This window comes from Tetrahymena thermophila (assembly GCF_000189635.1).
Source record: "Tetrahymena thermophila SB210 genomic scaffold scf_8254665, whole genome shotgun sequence".
In the NCBI taxonomy this organism is placed as follows: domain Eukaryota; phylum Ciliophora; class Oligohymenophorea; order Hymenostomatida; family Tetrahymenidae; genus Tetrahymena; species Tetrahymena thermophila.
This window is the reverse complement of record NW_002476432.1, coordinates 285,010-304,130: the sequence shown is the minus strand read 5'-3', so window position 1 is coordinate 304,130 and position 19,121 is coordinate 285,010. Positions and strand designations below refer to the sequence as shown.

The following is a 19,121-nucleotide window of genomic DNA, read 5'->3' as shown; positions in this document are numbered from 1 at the left end:
GTAATTAAAGATAGAAGCAATATGTTGATTATTTTAAAATAATTTTAGTTTTTTTATTTAATTTAGATAATAAATAGAAAATAAAGAAATATTTAAATATTATTAAAAATTGTAATTTACTTAAACGAATTTTAACAGTTTTATTGATAAAACTACAATAAAAAATTAATATTATAAATTTTTTTCAGAATATAATTATTAATAAAACTATAATTGCAAAAGTGGATTAAATAAGTGTTGAATGATTTCCTGCTCCATAAGGCAATGATATAATTTCAGTTTTCTAAACAACAGTGTCTGTTTTAAAATATAAAAATTTTGTAAAAATAATATCAATTTTATTAATAGTAATTTACCATAGATTGGAGTGATAGGGAAGTGGTTAGCAACAACATAATAAATAACATACTTAGTTTCAGGCACAAGGTTATCTAGAATAAGAGTAACTTTATTATTATTGTTATAAATGATTCTAGCACAAACATCTGCAGTATATCCCAAACCATTTTAACAATTAATAATATTTTCAGGTGTAGGATCATTCATAGAAGTAATTGGGGCATCATAATATTTACCTTTCTAATTATCAAAAAGCTCTTTAGCCACTCTTTCTGCAATAAAGTAAACTTGCCCATCATTTGATAAAATGACATCTTATATTTCAATAGTAGTATTGAATTAGTATGAAACGGGCTTGAATTGCATGTTAGTTATAGAAGGCATTATGAAATTAGATTGCTTATTTATTGCATCATCATACGAAAATGTAGTTAAGAATTAGCTCTAATTAATTTCGTTTATGTTATAGTTTTGTTTGGCATTCGTTCTCACATCATCTAAAAGTTATTTTGTTGCTGCATCGTACATAGCAGCAATAGTTGTTATAGATGAATCTGTTTCTAAAGTTGCATCAGGAATAAGATAGATATTAGTCATCTAATTTGAATAACTAGCTGTTTTTCCTTTGAACTAGAAATAATATGGCTAAGTTACTGACTGCAAGGAACAGCTGTTTCCATCAGAATTAATTATACTTTATATAATTAAGTATTAATAAAATTTATTTAATAATTAAAACATTTGTGTTACTTCTTAATACTAGTTTAAGTGTTTCTAACATAGAAACACAGAATATTATTCATGTCGTCTTCAAACATCTTAATAAGGAATGAAATATTTACTTTAGTGAATACTTACCAATCTATTTGTTTTATAGTAAATTTTCGATTCTAATTAAAAAAATAGTATTGATAAATTACTTAAAGTCTTGAAATTTAAGCATTTGATATCTGTCGCTTTACTCATCTCGTTTTCGAAATAAGTGCAAAGGACATAATTTGTTTCTGGTATTAAGGAGGAAATAGTAAACTATTTAGATGTGTCTGAGGTATGGAATACTTATAGACCTACTCTTTAATCAGTCTTCTTGCCAAAAAATTACTACTATAAACTTGTGGGTGATTAGAGAGTAGTATTCTATGCTTTAAGAGCTGCTTTTATTTAAGACAAACTCAAATTTTATGCTGTTCCTTATACATAAAGCTACCAATATACAGTTCCATCTTAGTTAAAGCTAACACTAAAATCAGTAGATGTCCTATATTAATTCAAAACAGTTGTTATTAATGAAGGAATAATAGTTGGGTCTCTCGTTATCATGTTTACAGTCAAATTAGGATTTACCAATAAGAAAGATTACATATCAGTACCTGTAAAATTTAAAATATTTATATTATTTTTAACAAACATAAAATATTAGATAGCCAGAGACCTGACAATCACCTAATTTAATACTAAATTTTTATAAATCCAAATTTTTCAAAATTAATATTTTGGATTAAATTAGATAGGAAAAATAAGGTGAGTTAGGTCTCTGACTATCTAATATATACTTCTCATTAAAAGATATTATTTTTTAAAGACTTGTTGCTTAAAAAATTTTAATAATTAAATAATTTTTAAATATTATGTTAAAATTTAGAAATTCTGTTTAATGTGTTATATTTATTACCTCCAAGAGTAAGAGTGACAGGGAATGTTGTTAAGGTTTTAGGGAATTGAGGTGTTGAGCACAGAGTTAAATATCTATAGTTGGTTTTACTATCAAAGTAAAGAGTGTATGAAGATAAATCAATATCTACTGTTAAGTAGCCTTCTGGTAAAGTGGTATAATCATATTAAATAGATATATCAACATCACTATAAGGTGTGCTAGAAATCTGTACTTGATAAGGAAGAGAGCAGCCACCATAAGGTACATTAATAGAAGTAGGAGTAACTATTTATATAGGTTAGCTGATAACAAAAATAATTAAATTGTTCGCAATTTGATAAACAGGAGTAAAACCAAACTCAACTTTAGAGATACTTGCAGTATATTACTTTTCGAGCATATTTTAATCAGCACCAACTCTAAATGAAGTCTATAAATCTCCCAAATAAATGTTCATTGAAGGAGGAATGAAAGTAAAACCTGTGGCAGAAAGGGTAATGATCATGTTAGCAATAAATTTATTCTAATTTGCAGTTTGAATGATTATATTAGGTGAATAAGTACCTTATTTAGATAAATTTATTGATCAATAAATATAATTTTTAATTTAATTATTTTTTTACCTTTTGTGACTTAAATAACTTAACCGGCATTGATTTATACAAAATTGGTTTGTTCTATGAATTGAATCGAACCCATTTAGTTTGTTAAATAATTTGTTTGTGCAATGTAATTCTATCTACTGCTAGAAAAAACTGCAATAATGGCTCTAGAGAGGTCAACAAAGCCTCCAGTAGGAGGAGTGGGAACTTGTTATATTGTGATTATAAATCTAGCACTAGCTGCTATTGTTATTGGCATAATACCCTCTACAGAAAGTCCTGTAACATTACAAGTTTAGTATGGTGTATCTACTTAAATATTATTTGCTTTTTTTTTGTTTGAATAAGGATATTAGATAAAGCTTTAGTTTATTCAATATATATATTTACAATCAAAATAAGATATCATGCATTATAATTGAGATGTAATGGCCAAATATTTGTAGTCTGTTGGGAATATAACTTAAAATCCATTCTGGTTTGGGAGTTAAGTGTCAGTTTCAACAACGAAAACGTGATTAGAAAGAGCTCTTGTGTTTGTATTATCAGTAGTTACAGTAATCAATCTCATGTAAGGGAAATTACTAGGAATTTAAACTACTTGTGGAGGAGGTATATGAATATATTCAGAGAAACTATTAGTTGCACCTAAGATAATTATAATTAATCTATATTTTTAAAAGAAATTTTAGTATATATTTACCTGTATCGACTGCAAAAAAGATAGTTTCGTTAACATATTGTGGATTATTTCTCAAATCATATTAGGGAGCAACTGGGCCAAAAACAAGGAGTGTGAATTATTATCCAGGCTAAATGAAAAGTGGTGATTCTGAGATTTCTAAACGGAAAGGATTATTATTATATTTGCAAGGAATTTAAATATTGTTCATTCTACAATAAAGGTAAGCAGGGAAGTTGGAAATAGATGGGGCATAGTAAATAGGGAAATAGATATACATGATTGCTGAGGATGTTATCTGAGAGTTCTTCATTGTTACATTAAACACTAACTCCTAAAGAGATCCTTCCATCAAGAAATTTGCTTATGCTAAAATAATTTATGAGTTTATTTTTTGCAGCAAAGAGGGGAAGGGTACAGTTGTTGATTAAATATTTTAAAGCACAAGACCTGAGTCGTAATTTCTAATAAAACTGATACTAATCAAATCATTAGAATTGGAGGCAGGAGTAAGAATACCGTCAATTACCAAAATATAGCTGCTAGCAGTGAACTGAGTTCTATCAGCTAATTGTATTCCCATCACATTTTCAGCGAATTAGACAGCAATAGGAACAGCTATGTTTTAAGGCGCACTTGGATTCGAGGTATCTATTTTGAATAAAGTTACAGTAAGTCTATCTGTATTAGAATTTACATCCCACAAATCAGATCCTAAATTGACTACTACATTTTCATTAGGAAGAAGTTATCTTGGAGTTGCAAATTAAGCAGTTAATTTGGAGAAAACATAAGGATTGAGATATTTGTAAATTAATTAGCTAACTTGAATGTAAATGGCTTGATAGTTAGTGGTTGAAACATTGATTGTCTACTATTCAATAGCTGTATTACCAGATTAATCTTTAATGCTAAATGTAAAACTTTTTTACAAAGAATTATCAATAGAAACTCCATAAAAACTCAATTAATAAGTGTAAGTAGTCATATCGTTTGAGTATATTACGTTGTCTTACATATTTACTGTCAGTATTTAAGAGTTTGTAGAAACACTGCATGATTGAGTAATCTACACTTGAGTATTTGTTAAGATATTTTTCTAAATCAAAGTGCATTAGTTAGTATTAGCTTACATACCTGTAAATTAGATTTGAAGTATAGCAAATGGTTGCATATTCTAAGCTGGAACAAACTAAACAGTACATTAAGTATTTTGAATACCATTTGATTACTAGTCACATGTCAACTGTAAACTTTTAGGAGTTGAGATATAAAACAAGTTTCTACCTGAGTTAAAATATTATTTATAGCAATTAAGTTTACCAGCTCCTTATGCAATAATAAACAATAAGTTTGGCAGATCATAGCTGTAAGGTAAAACTACACTATCAATTGACACAGTGGTTGACTATTAGTAAATATTTTAAATTAAATTAAAATAATAATAAATATTATTTTTTAACAAATTCATGCTTTTAATTTTTTAATCAATCTTTGTATTAATTTTTTTAAGTTTTTATTTTTTTAAGATATTTTTTAATTTTTTTGCTTTTTGAGAAATAGAAATAAAACAATTTCTTGTTAAACTTAATTAAAATCTTTTTAAAAATAATATTTTACAATAAAAATTCTAAAAAACTTAAAAAATTTAATTTTAAAAGATTTCTTATTTAAAATTAACTAATAAATAAATGATTTTTTTTTAAACAGATTTTAAATAAATAGTGTTAAATTACAGCGATAGTGGGATCTCCAGTTGCTGTGAAAGGGAAAATAACAGCAAAACGACTTATTCCTGTTAAATCTATATAGCTTACAGAGACAGGATCAAGAACACCAGTTCCTGTTATTGCATTCAGAGGAGTTGTGTATTTAGATTAATTTGCATACCAGAATTGCCAATCTGTAACTAATATAGCTGCTGATCCTACTCCTTAAGTATATACATTACTACGAGCTAATTACATTTATACACCACTGATTTATGCACCTGCATTTCCACTCAAGGTAATAGCTGTTGTTGGACATAGATTAGTAACTGTTGCCAATATCGTCGATGGAGCAAAAGATGTCTAGTTTTATTTTTTTAATATCTTAAAATAGAACTTAAATTAAAATTTACCAAGGTGTTTGTGAATAAAACTTTGAAAACATAAGTTGCTGTGTTAAAATAACCTCCTTCAATTTAAAAATTGTAGTTGTTTTGATTAAAAAGATAAGGAATAGCCATATGATATCCTACTTTAGTACTTGTTGGTAAGAAAAACACTATCTTAGCCCATTACTTAAATAATACTGAACTCTATGGAGTTGTTGTTTTATCTGAATATTTATAGTAGCAGCTTACTCCAGGAAGAGTTGATCCACAGTAATATTAAGAACCAATTGGAGGCATCTAAGCAATATTTAGATAGTCTTGCTATACATATACAGCAAGGAAGTATCTTTCTGTTGGTTATAAAGGTGGAGTAAATGTTGAAAAAGTATCTGCTGTATCATAAATATCAAGGAAAGAGGGAAAAGAGTAGTCAACTGGATTAGCAGCCTACTAATTTAAATCATTTATAAATTACCCTTTGATATTAGAATTTGCTTATTAAATAACAATCAATGGTAACATTAAATCATTGAATGATGAATTAGCGTTAGTTGAATCCTTTGTGATTCTGAAGAATAGCTCATAAATAGAGTCTTCATGATTAGAAGCAGTATTAAATTTTATATTTTTTATGACAATTGTTGTTGCTGCATTAGTAAACGAACCTGGTACCATATCAATTCTAACATAATTGGTCATTGAATTATATGAGCATGTAAAAGTAGTACCTCCATTTATTGTGCATGCAATAGGAGTTGTTTCTTAGGTCAAAGAAGATGAAATATACAATTACAACTTTAAATTAGGAGTTAAATCATTATTAGGGACTTAGATATTAAAAGTTATGTCATTAGGAGCAGTTTTAATCTAAACAAATCCATTTTGTGCATAGGTCTGGTCCTAAAGGTATTGAATAACGGATTTGTAATTAGTTATTAGAGCAACAGTGTTAGAAACACCACTAAATACAGGACTACTTAAAGTAAGGTCTGTGTAAATAGATACACTTACATTAAACTATGAATCAGTTTTCGATAAAAGCACTCTAACTTAAATTGTTATGGTAGGATTAGCAGGTGTTCCTTTCATTTGTTTGAGGTTATAGATTAGCATCTGATTATTCGATAAGTATTTCACATTTCTAATGTAGTTTCCATTAATGTCTTGCATATTACTGTCCAAATATTCCGATCCTATTTTATAAATAATATGTACCATGAATAATTAAGTATATAATCCATTTATAATTTCAACTTAGTTTTACTTTCCTTTCAACTTTAAGTTTTTATTTAAGCTAGCAAACTAATAATTAAAAAATTTATTAAAGAAAAGATTTTACCTTATATGATATTTGTATTTGGTGTGAATTGAAGTAAGATAGGATAACCTGCTGGAATAGTTTACTGGTTAATGTTTATTTGTATTTTTACATACTGCTTAGTATTTTTGTAAAAATTTATTGGAGTATTAGTGGGATTGTTTGGATCAAAAGGCAAAGAAGGGAGTAAAGTGACCTGAATTGGAGTCTAAAATGTTTATAGTTACAATAAAGAAGCGTTAGCTTCAACTGATTCATTTGAATTGACAGGAAAACTATATATTTTTAATACTCCTTGAGCTGTTATACTAGGATTAACTAAACTATTTATATTTAGTACGAATGCGCTTCCTTCTAAGAATCCTTATGCAAAAACAATAGATAACTAGTTTGGTGTTTCTACCTCTGTTTTTACTAAAGGAACAGGTAGAGAAGGATCAGTTGGTTTAAGCACTAATTAGGGAGCCTTATAAAGAGCTTATCTAGCATCAGAAACTTATGCATATCTGCTATCATCTTAACAAGTTACTGTGGTTGCTGGGCTATTAATTAAAATTAATATTAATAATTATTAAAATTAACATTTCATAAAAAATATCAAATTATTAACTTTTTAGAAAAAGATAAATTGTAACTTTTTATATTTTGCTTGTGAAAATATTCATTTATTTATTATATTTTGTGTGATAATAAAAATACTAAGTAAATTAATATAAATTCTACTCAAATACCCAAGGTGAACTAGCTATCAGTTTGATTCTAGACATCTTTTGATCGAGGCCAAAAGGTTTATTGATTTATATTTAGATTTGTAAGTTGTTGGGCAATCCAGGGATATTTACTGTTGAGGGAGTACCTTTAAGTTTAGAATAAGAAAAAAAGAATTCAGTAAGTTTTTTTTTAAAAGTATTAAAAATTATTTGATGGATCAATTTTTATCCTTTGTTTTAAAGATTTAGCTGATTTATTTATTTAAAGATAATAATGAAAAAATTAATATAAAACCATTTTATTTTTTTGAATTAATTACTATTATTAAGCCTGTTTAGAGGCTAATTATAAAAATAATATTACCATAATTCAATACTGTTGCTTGAAAAACTTCATTATTAGGCTAAGTGAATGGAATTTAACCGAAATTAGCATTTTCATCATATTGGAAGAACACAGTGCTTTGAATTGAAGATATGGTAGATACTCTAAGACTGGATGAAATACCAGTAAGTGGATTGGTTGTATTAAGCTCTATTTGCAAAATATTTTCTGTTGTTTGTGAGTTATCTACAGGTTTACTTAGCAATACATACATTGTATCACTCACATTTGGCATTATACCACATTAGGAAGTGGTGAAAACAGTATCTCCACTATATTTTAAAAGGCAGTTGGTAGGCTAGAAAATATAATTTCCCTAACCGTAATCAGGGAGTTATATTCTTAGATAGTTATTTGCTGCTAATTATGTGCTGACTCTAAAGTAAAGAGTTAGCAATGAAACTGAATTTTAATCTAATACTGCATATCTAACAGGTCGAGTGGGATAAAGCATACCCTCACCATAAACCTATCTTAACAAATAAAAAATCACACCTAAAAATGAAATCAGAAATCTATTAGAAGTTGCTGATATCATTCTGTATTCTTATTTGAATTTATTTGCTATTTAAATTTCTATTTTTTCAATATGGAAGAAGTTAATATCCTAATACTTTTTAAGCTACTATCAATTTTTGTATTTACTTAATAATTTATGTTTGTATGACTGGCTATTTAATAACAATTGATTAATTAATTAATTTATTTATTATAACTCAATCTATCTTTTTAGTTGTTTGAATTTTAAGATCTCTCTTCATTTTATCATCTTAGTAATAGATTTTTTTATTTATGCATACCCTATTTTTTTACTTTTTAATAGGTACCAAATAATTTAATAAATCATACATTGCCATTTTTTAAAAAAATTTTGAAATTATTTTTAATTTTATTAAAAATTAAATTAATTTTAATGATTGAGGTATATTTTTATTGGTCTTTAAATTTCTTTAATTAAAAGAGCAATCAATTTTATTTATTTTTATTTTTCAGTGTTTCAGATCTTATTGAATTTATAAATAATATTAATTAAAGAAGTCTACTTTTATTATACTTAGAAAGCTTTTGAAAGGAATTAAATAAAATTATATTTCATATTGTTAAAATTTACTATTTTTAATATTCATATTAATGTACTTTATTTTTAAACTTTTTACTTATTATAAAAACTTATAATAATTAATTTATATTATTTATCAGATCAGGGAAATACTACAACAAACTTTCATTCATATACTTAAAGCTTATTAATTTTACCAAAGTAATTTAAATTTTTTGTACTAAAATAAATATAATACCAAAAGATAACAAATTGAATTAAATAAGTAATTAGATGCTACATAAAATATCACTAAAAAACTGAAATTAATTTTTTTAATTAGATTTTGATTATTACTGCTAAAAACGTAGATTGATTACATTATAATAAATATCATAAAATAAATTTTTTAGATACAGACTATTTATAAATTTGTGTTTTGTTTAATATTTTGCTTCATTGGTAAGGGTTAGGAGGGTATTGTGGGTAGCCTTGTTGAGGTGGGTAACCTTATTATGGTGGGTAACCTTATTGAGGTGGGTATCCTTGTTAAGGTGGGTATCCTTGTTAAGGAGGATATCCTTACTAAGGAGGATAGCCTTATTGAGGAGGATATCCTTAAGCAGGGTATTAGGGGTATCCAGCTTGAGGAGGATAGGCCTATTAGGGAGGATAAGGTTATTATACAGGATAGGGTTATTAACCTGGATAAGGTTATTGAGCAGGGTATTAGGGATATCCTTATTACATAACAGGTTAAAAGCCAGGTTATCCATAAGCAACAGGTTATTGAACAACATAAGCAACATTTTGTTAATCAGGTAAAAATTCAAATTCACAGACTAAATTACCAGCAGGTTTTCCTTTTCTCATACAATTAATAGTTTCAGTTCTCTTACCTCCCTTAAGTACATTTGCAAGAGCGAAACCGCCTTCAGCTATTTTCATATAAAAGCAATAGTTTAATTTACTATCCACAATAAATAATATCTTATTTTACCAATAAAATCGTTCTTAGACATGGTATCGTGGTCAAAGATTGAGAATGTCATCATATCTTCGCTTAATATCTAAAAGTTAAATTAATCACACCAAGCAGGGGTTTTTCCTGCATCTTTTGCTACAGCTGAGGTCTTCTTTTAACTACCAATAGTGATAATAACAAAAGGATCCTAATAACATTTTCAAAATAATTGTTGAATAAACACATAACCAAGCAATCAAATGTCTGTATAGATTTAAAATTTTTATAATAAATAGATTCATTACCATTTTTCCAAAAAGTTCAGTATCATGAGTCAAGACAGCAGACTTAGGTCTGACAATCAAAGTTCCTTTTACCATCCTTGCTTTTTTTTTAAGTGCTTTTTTAATAATATTAATAAAATCTCAAATTTATTTTTCAGAAATAATAATTATTATTTTTGATACTTATGAAGCAATATATAAAATATTAACTTCTATGACTATGCTTTAATCTTCACAAATTTCGAATAAATGGACATTTCGCAAATAAAACCATCAATTAATTAAACAAATAAAAGACACACACACGCATTAAATAAAATTTCAAAGGTAAAAAATAAATAAATAAATTCTCAATTATACATAAAATTAATAAATAAGAGAGTTTTTAAATAATAAATAAAGTGAAGATATTTTTGGATTACATGGGTACTTGTTTAAATTCGAACATAATTTTAACTTTTTAAAAATATAATAAGAAATATTTAGATAAACTTTTTACAAATAGTAGTTAGTTGCAATAGCTATTTTACTTATCTATTTCAAATATTGTATCTAATAGTTAATTGTTCTAGACTTTTACTATTACTATTTATACTCTAAATTAACTATTTTTAATAGAAATAATTAATCATATTTGATAAAACAGCTATTACAAATAAATAAATATCTTAAAAATATTTACTGAATATTTATTTTTAAAATATATTTATAAATATTTTCAGACTTTATTTTTTATTATTTTCTCATAGTATTTATAATAGATATTTATTATATACCTATTTTAGATGAATAAATAGAAGTTATTGTATTAATTTAAAAAATATCTTTTATTAGATTCACATATAAACAAACAAACACTCATATATTTCTCAAAACATAATTAAGTATCGCAATTATTCTATGTTAGGATTTGTGATTATTAATAATTGTTAATTACTAAATATTATACGAATTTTATTTATGTTAATATTAACATCAAAAATACATTATTTAATTGAAAACAAACAAATATTTTTTAACTATTCTAAATTATCAAATTAATTAATACAAGTTCAGTAAAAAAAACACAAACATATTGCAATTTTTATTTAATAATTCTCAACATTTATGGCAAGGTGTGTTATGTTTTATGGTAAATTTGGTACCACAGCATTTTTTACAGTATCCTGCATGGTGATAGCACTTACCACAAGGGACACTTCTGCCATCTTTTTATTTCCAGCCGCTACCATGACATTTTTTACAATGGTGATTAAAAGTGATTACTGGCAATTTATGATTATTAAATACAGGACCTGTAGGTACTTAGTAAGCTCCTGGGTATACTTAACCACCAGGAGGATATCCTTATGCAGGGTATTGCTAAGGAGGATATTATTACATGGGGACTTAACCAGGATACTATTAAGGAGGGTATTATTACTAAGGAGGGTATTGTTGAGCTGGGTATTATTGAGCAGGGTAAGGATTTTAAGGAGGGTAACCTTAAGGAACTTGTTGAGGATATCCCATTTAAGGAGGGTAACCTTATTGGACAGGGTAGCCTGGTTAAACAGGGTAACCTTATTACACAGGGAAACCTTATTAAACAGGGACTCCTTGGACACCATCTGGAATAAATTCAAATTCAAAAACAACTTGGCCAGCACTTTTGCCTTTTCTCATGCAAGGAGCATACTCAGTTCTTTTTCCACCTTAGAATGCGCTTGCAAGTGAGCAAGATCCTTCAGCTTTTGTTAATTTGAAATAAAAAGGTTATCATTTTACATTTCTTTTTTTTAAGGTAAGCTTAAGTAGCTGGGAGTTATTTTGATTTAGAATTAAAAGAAACTTATCTATCTATTTACCTATGAAATCGCTACTTGAGAAGGTATCGTAGTCATAGAGGGTGAATGTGAGCATAGTGTCATTCAAAATCTTGAAGTTGAATTAATCAGCCCAGACAGGATTTTTGCCTTAATCCTTAGCAACTGCAGATGTTTACTTTTAGCTTCCAATCATTACATTAATAAAGGGATCCTATTTAACATTTTATAATTTTAAAGGATATATCATAAACATTAGGTTTTTTTGAAATTATTTACCATCTTGCCAAATGTTTCAGTGTCATATGTAAGCTAAGCAGATTTGGGTCTAACAATTAAAGTTCCAACAACCATTTCTTTGTTTCTTTATTTATTTTATTCTTTCTAAAGTATATGTCTAATATCTTTTAATTAATAATTGATATTTATTTTTCTAAATTTTTATAATTAATAACTTTCTTAAAAAGCTTTTCTCATAGATTTTATAACACTGTTTATCAGAAAAAAGTCAGCTCAGAAAGAAATTTTATTTGTTACACAATATTAAATAAAAACGAAAAAAAATTTTTTTATATACAAAAAAATATACTGCTATTGGATTCACATCCTCATAAATAATAATAATTAAATTAATCAATCAATATAAATAACAATTTTTGAGCAATAAAATTTATAAATCACCACTTCTCTCATATGACTCTAATCCAAATAGAGTATCTTTCTTTCTTTATTTTTTTTTTTTTGCTTTTGTATTTAGGAATTAGAATGAATTATGAAATGATCAATTAATGCTTAACAATTTAGAATAAGAAGTTAACATAGTAGAAATAAAGTTTCCAATACAAAATCTCATTACTTTTAATGTTCGACATAAATGATAAAACTTGATAAAAAATAAAAATCTACAAAGTGAGTATATTTTATTGTATTTCTTTCTTGATTTTAAGTAATAAATACATATCTTTCTTTTAGGTTTTCTAATTCGAGAACTTTTAATTTGATTCAAGCTAATTAAAATAGATAGAAATTTTTTATTTCTAAGTATTACTCTGATTATAAATGTTAGCTTTTACAAGCAAAAGTTGAAAAACATATTTTTATTAAAATTCGAAAGATAATCACAACATGTATGTTAATAAATAATTAAAAAATTTATAAGAAAAACTTAAATTTAATAAATTTATGATGAATTATTCGTTTTTAAAATAGACTTTCTTTTTTTTATTTTATGCTTTCTTCATTTCTATAGCTAGATTTTAGTCTGAATATCATAAAAGAAGCTTTTCTTTATAAGATATAAAAACAAAATTTACATTTTTGGATAAAAATTATTACTATTTATTTTATCTAATAATTAAAATATTTCATATTTATTACTTACAAAATATATTAATCTTATTTAAATAAATTTTATTTTTATCTAAAGAATATTTAGTTATTAAAATATTTAACTTGCATAGGTTCCTAATTAGTAATATCTTTGGTTTATTTTTACTTAATATTATCAATTTCTAAAACAAAAAAAAATATGTAGACTGCCATTAAGTCATTTATAAGAAATAGCTTTTCTTATTCAACCTTTTTTAAAAGTGTATGCAATTTAAGTTAATTACTATTAAATATTTCTTCTTTATATTTTGTAGGCTATCAATGAATGATCAATATATAAATAAATATAGCAAACAGTATGTATTTTAATTTTCAACTTGATCATTAATTGAATAGATTTCTTTTAATACGTTTTCGATCTTAAAAATTTAAATTCAATTAAAGCATATTTAATAATATCAAATCTAGTATATATATTTAAAATGTTTTTGATTTTCATAGTTTTTACTAAAGCTAAATTTCACATTAGAATTGTTAAATAAAATAAATAAGCTATTTTTTTAAAGGTTTACATGAAAATATAAAATATTTTTTAGAAATTATTATTTTTAACTTTTGAAATAATTTTAAAATAAAAATATTAGAAAATATTTTAAAATAAAAATAAATTTGTTACCAGATAGATAATGTTTTAATTTTGAATGAATTAAAAATAATTTAATAAATTTTGAATGAAATAAATACATTAGATTAAAGAATCTATTACATATATATAATTTACTAGTTGTAAAATAAATATTTTATAATTTTCATATATTTTTAAGCTCTTACTTTTTTTTTAATAAAGCTTCTCTTTTCAGCATAAATAACTTATAGGCTAATCCTATTTATAAAACGCCAATTAGACCTATCAAGGAAACAATAATAGCTGAAATTATTAATCGGCTATTTTTGGTTAATATTTCAATTATTTCATCATAAATTAACCCATTTATTAAAAATATAATCATAAGTAGCAGAAAATGACAAGTAATATTGATTTTATTTTATATCTGAGTTGGATATGGTTTATTTATTAATATTAGTAAAGTTTAGAGACTAAATATTCCTTGAACTAGAATAATTTAATTCATGCTCTCATTTTATAAGAATACTAGTATGCTTACAAATAGCATCTTTCTTATTAAAATGAAACCATTAAATTGATAGTTTTTTATGGTAAATTACTCATTTGAATATTAATCATATTTATTTTACAAATTTTTCAATATTTTAGAAGTTTACACATTTTATAATGATTTAAACCCAAGTAGAACTAAACCTATTTGAAAAGCCAATATTACTAAGCATAAAACAGAAGAAACGATTTATCCTCCAAAGTTATAAAGTTATAGCTGAATTGCCATATTAATCCTGTAGAAAGTTAAATATATTAATCCAACAATTATATAATAAAAGAAATTATCGCTGACAAAATAAATAGCTTTCATAAAAATATTTGGTTTTTGATTTCTTTTGCAAGAAGCAACTTTAGCTGTGATGTAAAGGATGAAAGCAGCAGCGAAAACTGCTGCAGGTTGTATGAGGTTTATAAGAAAATTCGATGTAGATTTCTCTCTGTAGTGAGTAAGAGGAACATTTTCATCGCTTTTTTATATACTAGGTACAAACAAGAAATTACTAAAATCTAATATCTTTAATAAAAAGTAAACTGGCTTATCATATTTCACATTTACATATAGCAAGAAATTTATGGATTGAGCAAAATCAAAGATTGAAACTACAAATTATAATGGCATAAAAGCAAATAAAGAATAAGTCACAAACCCAGTAACGCCTGTTGCTATTGAAAGAGCACTTTAATTTATACTTATGTTGATATCATTACAATCACTTATTTTACTTCCAGTGCAAGACTTACAACTCGGATAACAAATATCGCACTTTTTTGTTTGTTCATCTATTAATAGATAGTATAAAAATAAATAAAAATCTTTTATTTGACTTTAGAAATTTTTCATGTTAAAATTTATAAAAAAAATTAATAAGTAATTAATTGATAGATAGATAGATGGTTCTAACAGAACTTAGATAAATTCTACTCTATCTTTATATTGATTTTTTGCTTTTTTCAAACAAAGAACTGTTAATAAATTTACTTAAAAATGTTCCATCTTCACAAAGATTATATAAACACTCTCCATTTATCAAGCTGAAATTAGGTTCACATACTGTGCAATTTTTGTTATCAGTGCATTATTTGCAGTTGCTACTACATTTTTTGCAATCTTTATTTTCCAAAAGGTAAAAACCTTTGTTTTAATCACATAGTTAGCATGAACCATCTGGAAAGAAATTTAATCCATCAATACATTAAGTACAATTAGTAGCAATTACACTGCACTTCTTACAGCTTTAATCACAATTCAAGCAATTGTTATTCTTATCTAAGAATTATTAATTATTAAGATCGCATTTTGTACATTCTCCTCCTATCAACTTATATCCATCAAAACATTAAACACAGTCAGTTGCTAAAGGTCCTGTACAATCTAAGCAGGAAGGATCACAAGAAAAGCAACTATACTCAAAATCATCTCTAGTTTTTAATATAAATTTAAATTAAACTCCATTATTAAATATAAATTATCGCTAATAAAAATATAAAAGTAGAAATTACTATAAACTGTCTATTCCTTCAGAAAAAACATAAGATAATTGCTAAATGACTATTTTTGTTTTTAAATAAATATTATTTTTTAAAATATTTAAATATTTACTTAAGATGCTAACTAATATTTTATGCTTCATATTTGTTTACTGTTTATTTGTTTCTTTTTTATCAATTTAATTTAATTTAATTAAAGTTAATTATCAAATTTTTTTTAACCTTAAATGAGTGAGTGAGTAATTAATTTAAAACTCATTGGAAAAAAGAATTTGAGTGATTGATATATTCATAAAAACAAATTAAGAATTATGAAATATTTTTATTTACTTTTTTCCTACATATAATTTTGGCTAGAAAGTATTTGATTTTCTCATAAATATCTTCTTTATTTCACATAAATACAAGTAAAATAATGTAAATAAAATTATCTGTTCTAGCTCTGTTAAAATTATACTCAAATTAAATAATGGTAGATATTTATTTAATATTTTTGAATTTTCTATTTTTAATAAATAAATAAATAAATAAAAAATGATATTATTGAAATAGTAGAAATAATATAAAAGATTAATTTAACTTAAAATTTTTCTAATTAAATAAAATATAAAACAAAAAAATTAAGTTTTATTATTACTCGTCCAAAAAATAAAACTCTGCTATTAGATTGAGGATTTATATATAAGAAAAGTGAATTATGTTATTTAGCTTCGCCTTAAATGTGAATTATAATTAAAAAGAAGTGAATTATTCTCCTATTCATTTATTTTTAACATTTTTTGTAATTATATTTTATCTAATACTAATTTGTAATAAACAAAAAAAAATTATTAGATTAATATAATATTTATAACAACCATTAAAAATAACTACTATAAAAAGAAATAATTAAAGTAATATTTGGAATTTTAATTATTAAAATAGATAATCTCAAAAGCTTTAAATTAGCTTCAAAAAAAGCTAATAACTTTCATTAGTTCTAATGAACTCATAAGCTTCAAGCAATAAGTTAGAATTTAAGGAAACAAAAGATTTTATAGATAAAATATTGAAGAATTTTATTTTAGATAATTAGATAAATATTAACAAAATTATATTGATTATAGCACTTTGCAGTTTTAAAAAATAGTCATCACTATATATTTATTAGCTATTTAGAAATATACATAATTTATTTTCTGATATATTTTGATGAATTAAATGAAAAATAGTAATTAAGTAAGTATGTCATCAAAATATTTATTTACAAATTTTGCTGAAAAATTAAAAAACATTGATCATACTCTGTTTATAAAATAAAATGCTATTATAAATTAAAAATTGAATATCTGAAATTACATATTTAGGTTTAAAAATATTTAAACAAATATTTTTTTATAAAAAATAAAATAATTTATTTATTTAATTAATTTATCAACTTAGTAAGAAGTAATTCCAGGAATTAGATTCTTACTTTTTTACATCTGCAAAAATAAAATAAATTGAAATGATATAAAAATAGGTTTGAGAGACTTTTTAATGATTTTGAAAATGAATAAATATTGTATATAATATATTGTATCAATTTTATAAATATTTTATTTTTAATGCACATATTAGTTACCTCTTATATATTTCAGAAAATATAATTAAGTATTACAATTATTTGATGTTAAGTATTTTCGAAAGTGTATAAATAAATATTTAATAAGAATTCTTTCTAACTTACTTACCAAATTTGTTAATTAATACAAATCAGTAAATAAAATAAAAACTTATTACAAGAATTAATTAATAATTTTTCACATTTATGATTTATATAATTTATTTATAGTCAATTCAGTGACTCATCGCTTTAATAGTATCTAGTGCTTCTTATAGGTATTTTTTTAAATTTTGGTAAAAATTATTTAATAGTACCATTAAATTTAGCAACCATAAAGTTTCAATAAGCCCCTGGGTATGCTTAACCACTGGGAGGATACCCTTATGCTGGGTATTACTAAGGAGGATATTATTGCATAGGTATCTAACCAGGATATTATTAGGGAGGAAATTACTAAGGTTGGTATTGAATAGGATAAGAGTTTTAGGGAAAGTTATTTTATTAGGTGGTTTATGAGATTTATTAAGGAAAACCTTATTGAACATTTAAAGCTGGTTGAACTTAGTAAACTTATTAAACAGAAACAGCATCTGGAATAAATTCAAATTCAAAAACAACTTGGCCAGCATTTTTACCTTTTCTCATGCAAGCCGCAAACTCAGTTTTTTTACCTCCTTAGAATGCATTTACAATTGAACAAGATCCTTCAGCTTTTATTATTTTTAAATAAAAAGGTTATCATTTTAGTTAAATTTTTTTTAAAGCTAGCTTAATTAGCTAAGAGTTATTTTGATTAAGAATTAAAAGAAATGTATCTATCTATCTATTTACCAACAAATTCGCTCTTAGACCAATCGTCGTGATCATAGATGGTGAAGGTGAGTAAAGTGTCATTCATAACTCTGAAATTGAATTAATCAGGCCATACAGGATTTTTGCCTGAGCCTTGAGCAACTGAAGATTTAAACTTTTAGCTTCCTATCGTAACATGAATTTCGGGATCCTATTTATTTAATATTTTATAATTTTAAAGAATACTTCATTTAAATAATTTTATTTATTTTATATTATTTACCATTTCAACTAAGAATGCGACATCTTTTGTAAGTTAAGCAGACTTGGGTCTAACAATCAAAGTACCAATAACCATTTATTTTTTTATTTCTTTATTTAATTCTAATATCTTTTAATCAGAAATTTACTTTTATTTTTGTATTTTTTTATAATTAATTACATAATTTTTTAGCTTTTTAGCATTAACTTATAACGTGGCTTTGTCACATGATATTTAATTAAAGCAAACATTTTTTTGCTTACATTTTGTAATTGAATTCATATCTTCATTAATAATATTTAATTAATCAATTAGATAAACTAACAATTTTTGAGCAATTAAATTTACCAAAGTATCATTATTTTGTTTCTTTAAATTTATAATTTAGTATGAAATTAATAATGAGATTGTTAATTAATTGATCATAATAAGCTTAAATATTTTTTTAATCATAAATGCATACAATAATGAAAATAAATTTCGCATAAACAGATCACCCTCTTTTGATATTTAAACTGGAGTCATTAAAAGTTATAAAGAATAAAAAGCTACTAAGGTATTATTTTATTCTTCTATTTTAAAATTTTAAATTTAAATAGGCATCT

General features: G+C 24.5%; 5 protein-coding genes across 5 annotated transcripts; all 5 read right to left on the bottom strand. All coding sequences in view use genetic code 6, as the record gives it.

The window, feature by feature from the left end:
• Window positions 1-184: 184 nt before the first annotated feature.
• TTHERM_00225880 (transmembrane protein, putative) lies at window positions 185-8,326 on the bottom strand (the record flags this gene model as incomplete). Its single annotated transcript, XM_001014219.2, has 13 exons — window positions 185-297; window positions 357-1,033; window positions 1,090-1,201; window positions 1,260-1,709; window positions 2,012-2,557; window positions 2,617-2,922; window positions 2,986-3,243; window positions 3,299-4,685; window positions 5,014-5,349; window positions 5,400-6,568; window positions 6,715-7,235; window positions 7,417-7,549; window positions 7,768-8,326. The coding sequence occupies 13 exons, from the start codon at window positions 8,324-8,326 to the stop codon at window positions 185-187; spliced, it is 6,567 nt and encodes a 2,188-aa protein (XP_001014219.2).
• Window positions 8,327-9,283: 957 nt separating this feature from the next.
• TTHERM_00225870 (C2 domain protein) lies at window positions 9,284-10,171 on the bottom strand (the record flags this gene model as incomplete). The annotated part of the gene is made up of 3 exons (XM_001014218.3): window positions 9,284-9,765; window positions 9,828-9,999; window positions 10,097-10,171. 3 exons carry the CDS (start codon window positions 10,169-10,171, stop codon window positions 9,284-9,286), a joined length of 729 nt encoding a protein of 242 aa, XP_001014218.1.
• A 1,002-nt stretch (window positions 10,172-11,173) lies between these two features.
• On the bottom strand, window positions 11,174-12,234 carry TTHERM_00225860 (C2 domain protein; the record flags this gene model as incomplete). The annotated part of the gene is made up of 3 exons (XM_001014217.1): window positions 11,174-11,805; window positions 11,923-12,094; window positions 12,160-12,234. 3 exons carry the CDS (start codon window positions 12,232-12,234, stop codon window positions 11,174-11,176), a joined length of 879 nt encoding a protein of 292 aa, XP_001014217.1.
• A 1,784-nt stretch (window positions 12,235-14,018) lies between these two features.
• On the bottom strand, window positions 14,019-16,020 carry TTHERM_00225850 (transmembrane protein, putative; the record flags this gene model as incomplete). The annotated part of the gene is made up of 4 exons (XM_001014216.2): window positions 14,019-15,169; window positions 15,369-15,808; window positions 15,890-15,938; window positions 15,990-16,020. The coding sequence occupies 4 exons, from the start codon at window positions 16,018-16,020 to the stop codon at window positions 14,019-14,021; spliced, it is 1,671 nt and encodes a 556-aa protein (XP_001014216.2).
• A 1,781-nt stretch (window positions 16,021-17,801) lies between these two features.
• TTHERM_00225840 (C2 domain protein) lies at window positions 17,802-18,612 on the bottom strand (the record flags this gene model as incomplete). The annotated part of the gene is made up of 3 exons (XM_001014215.3): window positions 17,802-18,172; window positions 18,294-18,465; window positions 18,538-18,612. The coding sequence occupies 3 exons, from the start codon at window positions 18,610-18,612 to the stop codon at window positions 17,802-17,804; spliced, it is 618 nt and encodes a 205-aa protein (XP_001014215.3).
• Window positions 18,613-19,121: the final 509 nt, after the last annotated feature.